The following is a 16,180-nucleotide window of genomic DNA, read 5'->3' on the forward strand; positions in this document are numbered from 1 at the left end:
TCATCCTCCTATCAAAGTTTTTATCCTCCTAATATATCGCAATCATCATTTTATATAGCTCTGTGTACTTACAATTGCTAATTTTGCCTTTCTACCCAGCTAATTCTTCTCTCTTCCATTAGGCCTATGACATCACGTGATTAAAAACTGACAAGCTGAATCCTTCTAAGCTCTATGTAGAAGCAGGAGGTCAATTTTCCCTGTATGAGTCACTGCAAAAGTCCTTGGCAGAGGGGGGAGGAGTGGAGCACCTGGGTCAAGAGTTGAAGAAGGGAATGATAAATGCAGGGACAAGAGACTTCCTGTTTCTACATATTGCAGAGAAAGGAGAAGAATTAGATGGGTTGAAAGGCAAAGTGAGCAATTGTATAATATAATGACTGCAATATATTAAGAGGATACATACTTTGATAGGAGTGCTTCTTTAAATAATTCTAGTGATATACCTAACAATATTGTATTGCAGTCATATTTAAACATTATATGGATATATTATTTGGTCACTATATTCTTGTATTATTTAACCCTTTATGGACCATGCCTAATTTGGCCTTAAAGGGAATCTGTCAGCAGGATTTCACTCACCAACTATTTATATGTGCATGTAACTCTTTCAAAGACAAGCCCAGCAATTCCTTTACATGTCCATTGCTGAGAAATCAGCGTTTTAATGGCAAGTGAACTTGGAGAGCTATTGTAAATCTGACACTCCAGCTCTATTGCGCGTCCAGCACCAGTTCTTCTTGCTAGATTGACAAGCCTCTGTATTGTGTGACTTCAGGCAAAGGAGTCATCAGTCAAGCAGGAGGAGGGGACGCTTGGTGGGGAATAGAGCTGGAGTGACAGAGCCTTCAGTCTTTGCATATCAATTCAAATGCTGATTTCTTAGTAATGAAGGAATGGGCTGGTCTTGTGTTTGAAAGACTTACATTAAATTGTTAAACTGCTGGGATCGTCCAAGCAGGTCAGTGAGAGCTCAGCTATATATTTATTATTATTATTATTATTATTATTAATCTTTCAATCTCCTAATTGTCAATTGAGCACAGTAAAACAATATGATAGTAAATTTGTAATCAATTGTTGTTAAACTTGAGTTTGCTGCAGCCATGGGAAAGATTGTGCAGCTTCTGTGAGATCTGCTTCTCAGTTCACATCCATCTGAAGCATTATTATCGCATCAAGCCCTGTAAAAATATTTTTAGTGTGTCATAAGTTTTTTCCAGATTCATATGGAAAATGTATCTTTTTAGACAATACTTAAGCTTATCTATTCAGGAATCAAACATTTGTGGCAACTACTCCTATAAGAGCTAATTGCAGCTGCTACCTGTTGTCATTGTCTGAAAACCACAAGGAAAGAAGCAGATATAAAACCACAAGAGAAGATTCCAATATGCAGTGTCCATACATTATGAACATACTGTAGCTCTTGGCTGAAGGTCCGTCTGGCTGACTGCCATTGCCGATGACCCACCCATAAACACGCTTGCTCAGTTCAATGACAAGAGGGGGAATTGGCCACTGCTAGAAGACCCTTCTAGTGACAGCTTGAAAACAAAAGGATTGGATGTTGAAATTCAACATACCCTTCCTTCTTTTCGCAGACATATGTAGCGGGTGAGTCAGAAGGCCTCTATACACAGTAGATGGATGGTCAGACTTCCTAAAAATGGTGGGTTTGGTTGAAACTACTGTAATTTGTATGGCCCCCTTGTATTGCAAAATATGATGGTTAATGATGATTTTTTTCATTTTCTAGGTCCTTTTCACGGAGCAGAATTCAGGCATAGAATATGAATATTGGCTTCCTAAGAATTACTATGTCAACCACCAGAGAGACCGTAGCTCCTTACAAGAAACTGTGGAAACAGCCCTATCTCCAACCCTTCCTTCTACCACTCCAGGTCCAGCACCTACAGTACATCGTGGTAAGCGGAGTGGCATTGCAGGGGCTCTTCTTTCAGCAAATATTTATCTTCTCAAAGAAGAAAAACGGACTCTCCGTGCCACTGACTTTTACTTTGACATGCTATTTGCATATTTTTTTATACCTAGATAGCATTGCCTAGAGGGTTACCATGTATCCTGCTGGTTCATCCTAAAGATGCCTTCTGCCTGAATAATCTGATATTATTATGGATTGCTTCCATGTTCAGTATAGGCATCTTGTGCTCTCTTCATGCAGTTGACGTTGTTTTGAATAACAGTATATGAAAATGAATGTACTAGATGATGTGGAGTCTGATGACAGCTGTTAATGAACCCGAGAGCAGATGTAAAATCTATGACTGCTTAGTTTTCTATTTCAGAGATTTTTTGAAAGACACAAGATCATTAGATGTGAACTGACTGGACGTGACGGTTGTATGTGCTCATTCCCATTTTACCTCCCACAATATTCACTTACATGATAAAAATCATAGCTTGTATACTGATGTCCTACACAGAGGGTTCAATCTATCATCTTGTTTCCTTTCATACTGTATATACAACATTCCTAAACATCTGTCATTAAACATCACTGATGTACACTGCTGACAAACGACATATCTGAACATCTATAGATATGATACACTGCTCCAGTTATCAGTGTGTACATGGCTTTAAAGAGGACCTGTCTTATTTTATTCCTGCTGCTCCCCTGAGTATGCCGTTTTCATATCCGTTTTTTCTTAATTCATCATATAGTCCCAGAGATATGGTCCATTTTATTTAGTGCTTATTTATTGGTCTTTACAAGGGGGCGTGGCTCACAGCATTCTCTGGGGGCGTGTCTTTAGACTGCTCTGCATAATTACCTTGTGATCCATGCCCCCTTGGTAAAGTGAATAAAAATTAGCACTAAATGAAAGGACCCATATCTTTGGAACTGTATGGTGAATTTAAGAAAGAAAAACCCATAATACTCAAGTGATCAGTGGAAGTAAAATAAGCCCAGGTCATCTTTGAAGAATTATGGGCTTTTTACATCATGATTTTGGCATCTGCCAAGTGGGTAAATTTGAAGGTCACAAAAAAGGTTTTCCGATGTACCGCTCAGCATAGCCATAGACTAATGGTCAGATGTAGTTCAATTCTGCTGTCATTTGACCATCTTTACGTTGGTTGTACATTTTTTACATACATTTGAAACCAGACGTTTACATACACTATATAAAAAGACACATATGAATGTTTTTCTCAATATCTGACATGAAATCAGAATAAACCTTTCCTGTTTTAGGTCAATTAGGATTACCATAATTTTTAATATTTGCCAAATGCCAGAATAATGAGAGAGAGAGAATGTTTTAAGACATTTTTATTAGTTACTGCAAAGTCAAAAGTTTACATACATTTCATTAGTATTTGGTATCATTGCTCTTAAACTGAATGACTTGGGTCAAACGTTTGGGATATCCTTCCACAAGCTTCTCACAATAGTTGGTCGGAATTTGGAACCATTCCTCCTGACAAAACTGGTGTAACTGATCCAGGTTTGTAGGTCGCCTTGCTCGCACCTGCCTTTTCATCTTTGCCCATAAATTTTCAATAGGATTGAGATCAGGGCTTTGTGATGGCCACTACAAAACATTGACTTTGTTATCCTTAAGCCACTTTGTTACCATTTTGGCAGTATGCTCCGGGTCATTGTCCATTTGGAAGACCCATTTCCACCCAAGCTTTAACTTCCAGGCTGATGTCTTGAGATGTTGCTTCAGTATTGCCACATAATCTTCTTTTCTCATGATGCCATCTATTTTGTCAAGTGCACCAGTCCCTCCTGCAGCAAAACAACCCCACAATATGATGCTGCCACCCCCATGTTTCACAGTTGGGATGGTCTTTTTAGGCTTCCAAGCTTCTCCCTTTTTCCTCCAAACGTAATGATGGTCATTATGCCCAAAAAGTTAAATTTTAGTTTCATCAGACCACAAGACATTTCTCCAAAAATTAAGGTCTTTGTTCCTGTGTGCGTTTGCAAACATTAATCTGGCTTTTTTATGCTTCTTTTGGAGTAATGGCTTCTTCCTGGCAGAGTGGCCTTTCAGCCCATGTTGATACAGTACTCGTTTCACTGTGGATATTGACACAATCTTACAAGCTTCCGCCATCATCTTCACAAGGTCTTTCTACTTTTGTCTTTGGGTTGATATGCACATGTCAGACCAAAGCACGTTCATCTCTAGGACACAGAACCCGTCTCCTTCCCGAGCGATATGATGGCTGGACATTCCCATCTTGTTTGTACTTGCGTATAATTGTTTGTACAGATGAACGAGGCACCGTCAGGTATCTTGAAATTGTACCTAAGGAGGAGCCAGACTTGTGCAAGCCCACAATTCTCTTCCTGGTATCTTGGCTGATTTCTTTAGCCTTTCCCATGATGCTACACAAAGAAGCAGTGTGTTTCAGGTGTGCATTAAAATACATCCACAGGTGTGTCTCTAATTAACTCAGATGTTGCCAATAAACCTATCAGCAGCTTCCAAACACATGACATCATCATATGGGCCATCTAGAATTGTTTAAAGGCATAGTAATCTTAGTGTATGTAAATTTTTAAATTTGCAGTAAGTAATAAAAATGCCGTAAAATATTCTCTCTCTCTCTCATTATTATAGAATTTGGCAAATATTAAAAATTATGGTAATCCTAATTGACCTAAAACAGGAAAATTTTTTTCTGATTACTCGTATATTGATAAAAACATGCATATGTGTCTTTTTATATATCGTAAGTAAACATCTGGTTTCAACTGTATATATAATAGCTTGTTACTATTAGCTCCTGTTATGGAGCCCCTGAAATCAGTTTTGGGCAGGCTATGTGATATACCCGGCAAGGGCCGGCTCCAGGTTTTTCTGGGCCCCGGGCGAAAGAGTCTCAGTGGGCCCCTTTAACACATACCACGATTCATGATGCACAGATACCGCAGAGAAATATATATAGTACAATGCCAAAGATTTCACTTCTTACACTACATGAGCGATATCTATTATAAATTCTACAAAAGCTCAGAAACCGGTGAATCCTCGCAGCGCACAGTGCAGACCGGACAATATAGTCCTCCATACAGTATTATGGGCACCACATAGTCCTCCATACAGTATTATGGGCCCCATATATTGCTCCATACAGAATAATGACCCTACATAGTCCTCCGTTCAGTATAATGGGCACCACATAGTCCTCCATACAGTATTATGGGCCCCATATAGAATAATGGACTCCATATAATGCTCCATGCAGAATACTGGTCCCTATATAACACTCCATACAGGATACTGGTCTCCATATAATGCTCCATACAGGATACTGGCCCCCATATAACGCTCCATACAGGATACTGGTCCCCTTATAACGCTCCATACAGGATACTGGCCCCCATATAACGCTCCATACAGGATACTGGCCCCCATATAATGCGCCATACAGGATACTGGCCCCCATATAATGCTCCATACAGTATACTGGCCCCCTTATAACGCTCCATACAGGATACTTGCCCCCATATAACGCTCCATACAGGATAATGGCCCCCATATAATGCTCCGTACAGGATACTGGCCCCCTTATAACGCTCCATACAGGATACTGACATGCAGGATGTCACTCCCCCCATATAATGCCCCATGCAGGATGTCACCCCCCCATATAATGCCCCATGCAGGATGTCACCTCTCCCCCCATATAATGCCCCATGCTGGATGTCACCTCTCCCCCCATATAATGCCCCATGCAGGATGTCACATCTCCCCCCCATATAATGCCCCACGCAGGATGTCACCTCTCCCCCCATATAATGCCCCATGCAGGATGTCACCTCTCCTCCCCATATAATGCCCCATGCAGGATGTCACCTCTCCTCCCCATATAATGCCCCATGCAGGATGTCACCTTTCCTCCCCATATAATGCCCCATGCAGGATATCACCTCTCCTTCCCATATAATGCCCCATGCAGGATATCACCTCTCCTCCCCATATAATGTCCCATGCAGGATGTCACCTCTCCTCCCCATATAATGCCCCATGGAGGATGTCACCTCTCCTCCCCATATAATGCCCCATGCAGGATGTCACCTCTCCTCCCCATATAATGCCCCATGCAGGCTGTCACCTCCCCCCCCCTATAATGCCCCTTGCAGGCTGTCACCGCCCCCATATAATGCCCCATGCAGGATGTCACCTCTCCACCCTCCCCCATATAATGCCCATGCTTCCATACATATAAAATAAAAAAAAATCAAATACTCACCTCGCTTCTCACCAGCTGCCGCAGCTCTGGACTCCTCAGTGTCACCGGCGTCTTCCCGCTCTGTGCTGTGACGGCTCAGTAGAGGGCGCGGTGGAAAGATGTCACCGTGCCCTCTGACCTGAGACGTCACAGTGCAGCAGCTGCGACGGAGACTGGAGCTGCTGAGAAGGAGACTGGAGCTGCTGCGGAGGCACGGGGAGAGGTAAGTATTGTGCTACCGGGGCCCTGAGCAAGCGGGGGATGGCGGGCGCTGGTACCTGCACCGCACCATTCGCGAGTCCCATAGCGCGCAGGGGTGCGATGAGTGGGCCCCCCGCCTGCTCAGGGCCCCTTCACTTGCGCTGGGTGCTGATGCCGGGCCTGTACCTGGCATCCAGATGAACATATTTGGTAGGCGTAATTTAGGGTATCGTCACATAGTTGGCTATCTGAGAGCAGTGGACTGACTGGGATCTTCTCACGACACTCGCCCAAATATCCATTTCAGGCCAAGCACAGTCTCCCAAATTCTGCCTCTTGAAACTGATGGCACCCTCTGTTTTACCCGACATTATAATGTTACTTCCTCCATACACATTTATGGCACCGTCACAGGATAAGCTATAAATGTCTCCAGAAAAGAGTCCTGTTGCCTCCATAGATCAAGATGTAGTCACTTTGGCTTTCTCCATTTATTTGGTACTAGCTGTACCCGGCCACGCGTTGCTGTGGCTCAGTCTGGTTAAATGGAAAAGAAAGAAAAGAGAGAGCCCACGTTTCTAAAGTATTTAATTTTACAGTGCTTGTGGGTATACATTATTTTTTGTTGTTCCATTGTCTGTGTAGATATAGAGAATGTCTGGTTTACCAACTCTAGAACACGCAACATATAATTGTCCATGTGAGAAGCAATCTGTGTCTAGATTTAAACCGCACAATTCAAAAGATTGGCCCTGAGCTTTGTTGATGGTGATTGCAAACGCCAATCGAATTGGGAATTACAATGTCTTAAATTGAAATGGTATATCATAGGAATTTGAAGAATGAGGACATCTTTACCTTTGATGGGTATACCATGTGTTCCTTTTACGTTCAACAGCTGGTATATAAAAACATGCTTGTATTCAAATGCAACATTCATTTTTATTTATATAGATTATATATATAATATATAAGCTATCTAATTTAAATATATATATATACAGTAGAGACCAAAAGTTTGGACACACCTTCTCATTTAAAGATTTTTCAGGATTATGAAAATTGTACATTCACACTGAAGGCATCAAAACTATGAATTAACACATGTGGAATTATATACTTAACAAAAAAGTGTGAAACAACTGAAAAGATGTCTTATATTCTAGGTTCTTCAAAGTAGCCACCTTTTGCTTTGATGACTGCTTTGCACACTCTTGGTATTCTCTTGATGAGCTTTAAGAGGTAGTCACCGGAAATGGTCTTCCAACAATCTTGAAGGAGTTCCCAGAGATGCTTAGCACTTGTTGGCCCTTTTGCCTTCACTCTGCAGTCCAACTCACCCCAAACCATCTCGATTGGGTTCAGGTCTGGTGACTGTGGAGGCCAGGTCATCTGGCGTAGCACCCCATCACTCTCCTCCTTGGTCAAATAGCCCTTACACAGCCTGGAGGTGTGTTTGGGGTCATTGTCCTGTTGAAAAATAAATGATGGTCCAACTAAACGCAAACCGGATGGAATAGCATGCCGCTGCAAGATGCTGTGGTAGCCATGCTGGTTCAGTATGCCTTCAATTTTGAATAAATCCCCAACAGTGTCACCAGCAAAGCACCCCCACACCATCACACCTCCTCTTCCATGCTTCATGGTGGGAACCAGGCATGTAGAGTCCATCCGTTCACCTTTTCTGCATCGCACAAAGACACGGTGGTTGGAACCAAAGATCTCAAATTTGGACTCATCAGACCAAAGCACAGATTTCCACTGGTCTAATGTCCATTCCTTGTGTTCTTTAGCCCAAACAAGTCTCTTCTGCTTGTTGCCTGTCCTTAGCAGTGGTTTCCTAGCAGCTATTTTACAATGAAGGCCTGCTGCACAAAGTCTCCTCTTAACAGTTGTTGAAGAGATGTGTCTGCTGCTAGAACTCTGTGTGGCATTGACCTAGTCTCTACTCTGAGCTGCTGTTAACCTGTGATTTCTGAGGCTGGTGACTCGGATAAACTTATCCTCAGAAGCAGAGGTGACTCTTGGTCTTCCTTTCCTGGGGCGGTCCTCATGTGAGCCAGTTTCTTTGTAGCGCTTGATGGTTTTTGCAACTGCACTTGGGGACACTTTCAAAGTTTGCCCAATTTTTCTCACTGACTGACCTTCATTTCTTAAAGTAATGATGGCCACTCGTTTTTCTTTACTTGCTGCTTTTTTCTTGCCATAATACAAATTCTAACAGTCTATTCAGTAGGACTATCAGCTGTGTATCTACCAGACTTCTGCACAACACAACTGATGGTCCCAACCCCATTTATAAGTCAAGAAATCCCACTTATTAAACCTGACAGGGCACACCTGTGAAGTGAAAACCATTTCCGGTGACGACCTCTTGAAGCTCATCAAGAGAATGCCAAGAGTGTGCAAAGCAGTCATCAAAGCAAAAGGTGGCTACTTTGAAGAACCTAGACTATAAGACATCTTTTCAGTTCTTTCACACTTTTTTGTTAAGTATATAATTCCACATGTGTTAATTCATAGTTTTGATGCCTTCAGTGTGAATGTACAATTTTCATAGTCATGAAAATACAGAAAAATCTTTAAATGAAAAGGTGTGTCCAAACTTTTGGTCTGTACTGTATATTACTTTTTTACCTATATACATATATATATATATATATATATATATCAGATGGGGCAATGCAGGCGCTGTTGATAGTTGTGCCCATCAGGCAGGCATGATGGCAGCCTGTAGCCTGTGACCCCTGCAGGCCTGTACTCTGCAAAGGTCACTAAAGTGGTCGGTACTTGCTGTCAGGTGTCACAATGGAGCCCCTCTCAGGTGGTTGTGGTAATGAGCAGCAGCGGCTGGGGGACACAAAAGGAGTAGAACACAGGCAGCGGCTGGGGCGAATGAAGGAGAGGGAGAAGTGTTTATGAATGAGATTTCACTATGGGGGGGAGAATGCTGGGCGGTCGGGGAGAGTCAGCCTGGGATTGAGCTCGTAACACCCCCTCTCGCTGTTGCTTCTACGTCCAACAACTGGTATATAAAAACATAGTAGGTATATAAAAACATGCATTTATTCAAATGCCACATTGTGTCAAAATTTCAAAGCAATCGGTGAAGAAATTTCAGAGATGTAAGACTTTGAACAAACGAACATTTACATTTTTATTTATATAAGATGGTAACAGCAGAGCACTTCTGATTACAGGTTATACTGGAAATTTCCAAAATAACAAGGGCTGATGACATTGCAATTTTTTATTTTTTTTATTAATTGCAGTGCATCTGCAGACAACAGAGAAGAAATGGCCGCCCCAGGCCCGGCATGAAAGGGGCAACAAAGAGCTGAATAGGATTAATGAATCTAAAAGAGATGGTAAATAGTGACACACTTGTGCTGCTTCTTTAGTGATGGTATTAATGTATTATGTGACTTGTTTACCACAGTATGTTTACGGATAATGCATCATAGTAACTAAATCAATGTATACCGGTTGTGATGTGGTGCACAGGATAGTGATTAGATATACATTCTCTGCCACTTCCTAGGATGGATATTTTTATTTATTTTTTTTAAATTAGGTAGATTGAAAATTGGAGTACTTGCCAATCCCAACCAATCAGGTCACTTTTTTTCCTAAAAGGTCTCTAAAAACTGAGAGATGTATGGTAAGAAGAAAAAAGCTGCACAGATGAAAGTTGTGCACAACCACATGAATAAAATAATTAGAAAAAAATATTAAATAACAAATAGACACAGACAAACAATTAAGACATTTATAAATATACACAAACAAAATAGGGGTGGATCTTATAATCCAGAATAAGTGCCATGAAGACACTGTAGTCACCCTGGATTAACAATGATCAGTCAGCACACACCGTATTTTTCTCCAATCCAATCTCCCCTACCTGGAGGTAGCCTCCCGATCCTAATTAGGGACAGGAAAACAAGAGGTTAAATAGCCCCTCCCCGATACCATCCCCAGTGCTTTCCTGTCCCTATGGGATGAAGAGGTTACCTAGGGTGGCTGAAGCCGGCGAGCAGGGCCCTACTAAATTTACCTGTGCCGGGCTGCAGGGAGCGATCGCCTCCAGGCTTCCTTCCCTGGCAGCTCCCGTTCCCTCTGGAGCGGGACCTCCTCACTCGCCTGCGCCTACTGGTAAAGCTGAGTGAGGTTGGGGCTGGGGGCCTCCTGTAGTTCCCCAGCCGGAGTCTCTTCTGTCCTCCATGGCAGCGTTCTTTCACGCATGCAGGCTGCGCCGGAAGTCTGGTATTCGGCCTGTGGGACGTCACTTCCGGTTGCGTTCCACCGTGAAATTCATGGGGCCGCGGCGAGGAATTCAAACTAGAAACCGTGGTTTTGGCTCAGGAATGGAGGATCTTTCACCTGATTGGTGTAAATTTGGCGCTGGATCTCGGTCTCATCTATAAAAGACCCAGATGAGAAGACACCATTAAGGTAGGACAGAATATTCTGCTGCTATGGAGGTTGTTGTCTCAAAGCCAGTATTCGGGGGCAAGGTTGTTCCCCACTCTTTTGAGCAGAATCCCAAATTGTATTTTAAAATCTCCCCTTTCTAATTTTAGGGAGACAAGCATCCTGCACCGAGAGTGGGAGAAAATGCTACAATTCGCAAATGTGCCATTTGTAGGAAAAAGCTTGCTTCAGGGCATAAGAAACCCCTATGCCAGAAATGTACTAACAGCATTGTGAAGGAGGAACAACTTTATGAAAGAAGTCAGGGGAATGGTTAGGCAGGAAATACAATCCTCCCTAGCCTCCTTCTCGCAGTCATTTTCGCAAGCCAGAGCTGAGGGTCCATCTCCACCGAAAAAAAGAAAGTATATGGTTAGGGATACCGCTGATTCAGAAGAATTTGGATCCATGGAGGAACCTGAGGAAGGAGTTCTAAGTGAGGAACATGAGGAGGATAAGAAGTATTACTTTTCTGCCGAAAATATGGAAGAATTGTAGTTGCAGGTGAGAGACACTATGCAGGTGGAAGAGGAGAAGAAGACTCGTACAGTTCAGGACGAGATGTTTGGGGGTCTGAAATCCAAGAAGAAGTTAGTGTTCATGGTGCATGACAACATTCGAAGTCTGATAATAGATGAATGGGAGTCACCTGAAAAATAGGCTTAGTGTTAGGGGAGAAATGAAGGATAGATTCCCTCTGGATGAAAATACTACTAAACTAGGGACGGAAATTCCGAAAGTGGATGTGCAAGTGGCAAGGGTAGCAAAGAAGACAACCGTTCCCTTTGAAGATTCATCCCAGTTGAAGGATCTAATGGATAGGAAGATGGACAGTCTGCTGAGGAAGACATGGGAAACATCGGTGGCTTCCCTGAAGGCGAATATCGCTTCGACTTGTGTAGCATGTTCCATGTTCCTCTGGCTACAACAATTAGAAGAACATCTCTGGAAGGGTACTCCTCGGGAGGACCTCCTTGCATCTCTTCCTTTGCTACAAAAAGCCATTGGATTCCTAGCTGATGCCTCAGCGGAGTCTGCCAAGATTGCGGCAAGATCGGCAGCCTTATCTAATTCCACAAGAAGAGCTCTGTGGTTGAAGATGTGGAGTGGGGACAATGCATCAAAGTCTAAGCTTTGTTCCATCACGTTTAAAGGAGAGTATATGTTTGGAGCAGTCTTGGACGAGCTGTTGGAGAAAGCATCTGACAAGAAGAAGTCTCTGCCAGAGCCGAAGATTTCAAGGAACTTCAGGAAGAGACCATTTCTCCCCCCTCAGCAGCAACTGCAGTAAACATTTCAGTATAGAGGCAAGGGTAAAACCGGTTGCTGGAGTTACCCAAAATGGGGAAGAGGGAAGACTATCTTTCAAAGTTCAAGGCTAGACAGACAATGACACCAAGAAGGTAGGAGGCAGGATTGCAAGCTTCCTTCCACAATGGCAGCTGAAGGAGCTGAAATAAACTTTGCTACCTACCCTCCAAGAAGGGTAGAAGTATCGTCCTTACCTTCTGCAAGATTATAAAAGATCCTAATGACAGGTCTTCAGAATCTTCAAAATTCGGAAGTTATATCACCAGTGCCTCGCATGGAACGAGGAGAAGGTCATTATTCTCGAGTGTTTCTGTTGAAAAAGGTTTCAGGTTCCTACAGGATAATCCTCAATCTAAAACATCTCAACCAATATGTGAAATACAGAATGTTCAAGATGGAGTCGATAAGGTCCACGATCCCGCTGATTGGGGAAGGATTTGTCATGGCAACAATAGATCTGCAAGAGGCATACTAGCATGTGCCAATTCACCCGGCCTACAGGAAATTCCTCAGATTTGCGTAAGTCAGAATCATAGGGTACTCCATTTTCAGTTCAATGTACTCCCCTTCGGAATTTTTTACTTTATTCACAAAGATCATGGCAGAGGTGGTAGCTTGTCTAAGAAGGCGGAATATCAGCATCGTCCCCTATTTAGATGATTTTTTAGTGATGGCTCCCTCAGTTCCAAGTTTGGAGAAAGACCTTCAGATGACCCTCCAGATTTTGGCAGTAGTCTCCCACGTGGCCTTTCAAGGAGTCTGGTCACAAGAAATCGCAAAACAATCCTCGAACCTAAGAGAGTTGAAAGCGGTGGAAGAAACCCTATGGACGGCCAATTCTCTACTTCAGGGGTCACATGTCAGGGTCTACTCGGACAATATAACAACCATAACCCACTTGAGACATCAGGGAAGTACCAAAAGCTGGAAATTACAGATGATCTCAGAAAGGATCTTCCACTGGGCGGAGCATCATCTACTATCCTTGTCGGCTCTGCACCTGATGGACTCCGACAACTATTAGGCAGATCTATTGAGCAGGAAAGACATTCATCCAGGGGAGTGGAGTCTGAACTCAAAGATATTTCATATGATTGTACAAAAGTGGGGATCTCCAGAGGTGGATTTGTTTGCGAACCAGAAAAACGCGAAAGTAAGAGCTTTTTTCTCCTTGGACCCCGAGGATTCAGCAACAGGGATAGATGCATTCGCTCACCCTTGGAAAGTCGGACTCGCATATGCTTTTCCCCCGATTCCGTTGCTACCAAGGACCTTACAAAAGATCAGATCCGAAAGAGTCCAGACGATTCTAATAGCTCCAATGTGGCCAAAAAGAGCATGGTTCGGAGCGTTGAACAGTCTAAAAATTGAGGATCCGTTGATGCTTCCTCAAATCCGCGATCTGCTGCATCATGGCCCTATCTACCATCCGGCCCCTCAAAGTTTGTCTTTAGCGGCTTGGCTTCTGAGACTGCCCTCTTAAGAGCCGGAGGCTTCTCAGTGGAGGTGATCCATACACTGCAGAAAAGAAAAAAACAGGTCACGAATTCCATCTATGGAAAAATCTGGAAAGCTTTCAAACTATGGTATGAACCTTGTCCATTAGTTCCCTTTCGGCCGGACATGGCCAGAATCTTGGACTTCCTGCTGAAACGGTCTGTCTAAAGGATTGAGACCAAGCACACTTATGGTCCAAGTCTCGGCTTTAAGCTACTATTTTGATACTGATCTGGCCCAGAACAGATGGATTAGGAGATTTGACAGCTGCTTCTCGGATAAATCCAACAAGAGCTAAAATAATTCCACCTTGGGATCTCAATATAGTTCTTAGAGGCCTAGCGATGCATCCTTTCGAGCTAATAGCTGAGGCACACATAGACAAATTGTCTTGGAAAGCAGCATTGCTTATAGCTCTGACTACAGCCAGGAGAGTGGGTGAAATCCAAGCCCTGTCCATCAGAGAACCTTATTGTCGTATTTTGGAGGACAGGATCATCCTTCAGTTGGAACCTTCTTTTTTTCCCAAGGTGTCGTCTGATTTTCACATGTCTCAGCCCATAATTCTCCCGTCCTTTTGCCAAAATCCATCAAATGGCAAGGAAGAAGAATTCCACGCATTGGATGTAAGAAGGACTATAATCCACTACTTGAGTCAGACTGAAACTTGGAGGAAGGATCAGAACTTATTTGTTCAATATGGAGGCCCCAACAAAGGGAAGAAAATTGCAAAAAATATGCTAGCAAATTGGATTAAAAAGCAATTTGTGAAACATACATAGTTCAAGATTTGCCTCCTCCGGAATCCTTGAAAGCGCATTCCACTAGAGCTATGTCTGTCTCTTGGGCTGAAAAGGCTAGTGCATCCATTGAGCCGATCTGCAGGGCAGCTACGTGGTCATCTGTCCATACCTTTGCTAAACATTATAGATTAGATGTAATTTCAAATAAAGACCTAGCATTTGGAAGGAAAGTCCTTCAGGCTATTGTCTCTCCCTAAGATTCATTCTTTGGTATTACTCCAGGTGTGCTGTCGTGGAGGGAATTGGAGAAAATAGAATTAGACTTACCGGTAATTTGGTTTCTAAGACCCTCCACGACAGCAAGGGTAATTCCTGCCCTTTCCTTGTTGATGGAAAAATCCTTAGTGTTAATAAAATATTTAGAGCATTCATACTGTGTGGTCCTTTGAAAACACTGGGGATGGTATCAGGGAGGGGCTATTTAACCTTGTTTTCCTGTCCCTAATTAGGATGGGGAGGCTACCTCCAGGTGTGCTGTCGTGGAGGGTCTTAGAAAGCGAATTACCGGTAAGTCTAATTATATTTTCAAACCATAAGACACACTTTTTCCCCCCAAATTTGCAAGGAAAATGGGGGGTCCGTCTTATGGTCCAAACATAGCTTACCGGATAGTTGCGGTGGAGCAGGATCGCGACCTCTTCTGCTGCTGCCGCCTTGTTCCTGAGGGAGGGAACGGAGGGCTCTGCGATCCTGCGACACCACCACCGCAAATCCCTGCTGCTGGAGCACCGCCTTCTCGCACCCAGGGTCCGCAGCATTCCTCCACTTCCGCCGACTTCCTGAAGGACCCTGCCTCCTGTGACCCCCGCTCCACTGCCCACCAAGTAAGATACCTATTCAGACTATAAGACGGACCCTCATCTTATAAAAATTATTCTTTTTCCTATTTTCCATCCCAAAATTTGGGGTGTGTCTTGTGGTCCGGTGCGTCTTATAGTCCGAAAAATACGGAATGTAAAAGTCTGATACAGATCAATATAACTTGTATCCGCAAGTAGTCAAGCAATTTAATGGAAGCAGAAGAAAATCACACAATGCAAGAAGAGTAGGGGTACATAAATGTAAACCCAAAGGTGCTACTTGTAAATAAAGTGCAGTATATGACCACCAAAATGGGAGATATTAGTACCAGGAAGACACGGAGAAGGCATGTAAGTCCCAAGTAAAGAAGGACTTGCCTAATCAAGTTTTTGAATTAATATTATTCACCCTTGTTTTGTTTGTGTAGATTTTTAAATATATTTAATTGTTTGTCTGTGTCGATTTGTTATTTAATTAAGGTTTCCAATAATTGTCATATATGGTTGTGAGCTACTTTCATCTGTGCAGCTTTTTTCTCCTTATACACTGATTCTTTTGCACAGATCAGTGGCATCCTTTTCATACATTATTGCTGTGTAGTTCTAAAATTAGCTTCTCAGGTGTAATCTGGTTGACACAAGCAACTACTTGTCACAGTCCTGTGGCAGGATATCCTGGGGCAAGGGGCTCCTTCCCTGTCCCTCAAACTAGGAGGCTCCCTAGTCTATCCATGTCCCCCAGGTTACCCCGGATGGTGGACGCCGGGGTCACGTGCCTTGCTATGCTCCTGTCTTACCCTTATCTGTTCCCTTCCCCTCACAGGAAGGTGTGAGGCCAAAGTGTATAGAATTACACTAACCAGATAGACTAGG

The 16,180-nt window shown here is 43.1% G+C and overlaps 1 protein-coding gene across 2 annotated transcripts in view; it reads left to right on the forward strand.

Annotated features, from left to right (window-relative positions):
* ADAMTSL5 (ADAMTS like 5) overlaps positions 1 to 16,180 on the forward strand; it is an 89,321-nt gene that overhangs the window by 63,621 nt on the left and 9,520 nt on the right. For both annotated transcript variants that reach the window (XM_073653184.1, XM_073653183.1), the window contains exons 10-11: positions 1,763 to 1,931; positions 9,696 to 9,791. In XM_073653184.1, coding sequence (XP_073509285.1) covers positions 1,763 to 1,931; positions 9,696 to 9,791 — 265 coding nt within the window. The remainder of the gene's footprint in view (positions 1 to 1,762; positions 1,932 to 9,695; positions 9,792 to 16,180) is intronic.

Source organism: Phyllobates terribilis, unplaced genomic scaffold, assembly GCF_046119375.1.
Source record: "Phyllobates terribilis strain yellow unplaced genomic scaffold, ASM4611937v1 Scaffold_11__3_contigs__length_659146591, whole genome shotgun sequence".
NCBI classification, from domain to species: Eukaryota; Metazoa; Chordata; class Amphibia; order Anura; family Dendrobatidae; genus Phyllobates; species Phyllobates terribilis.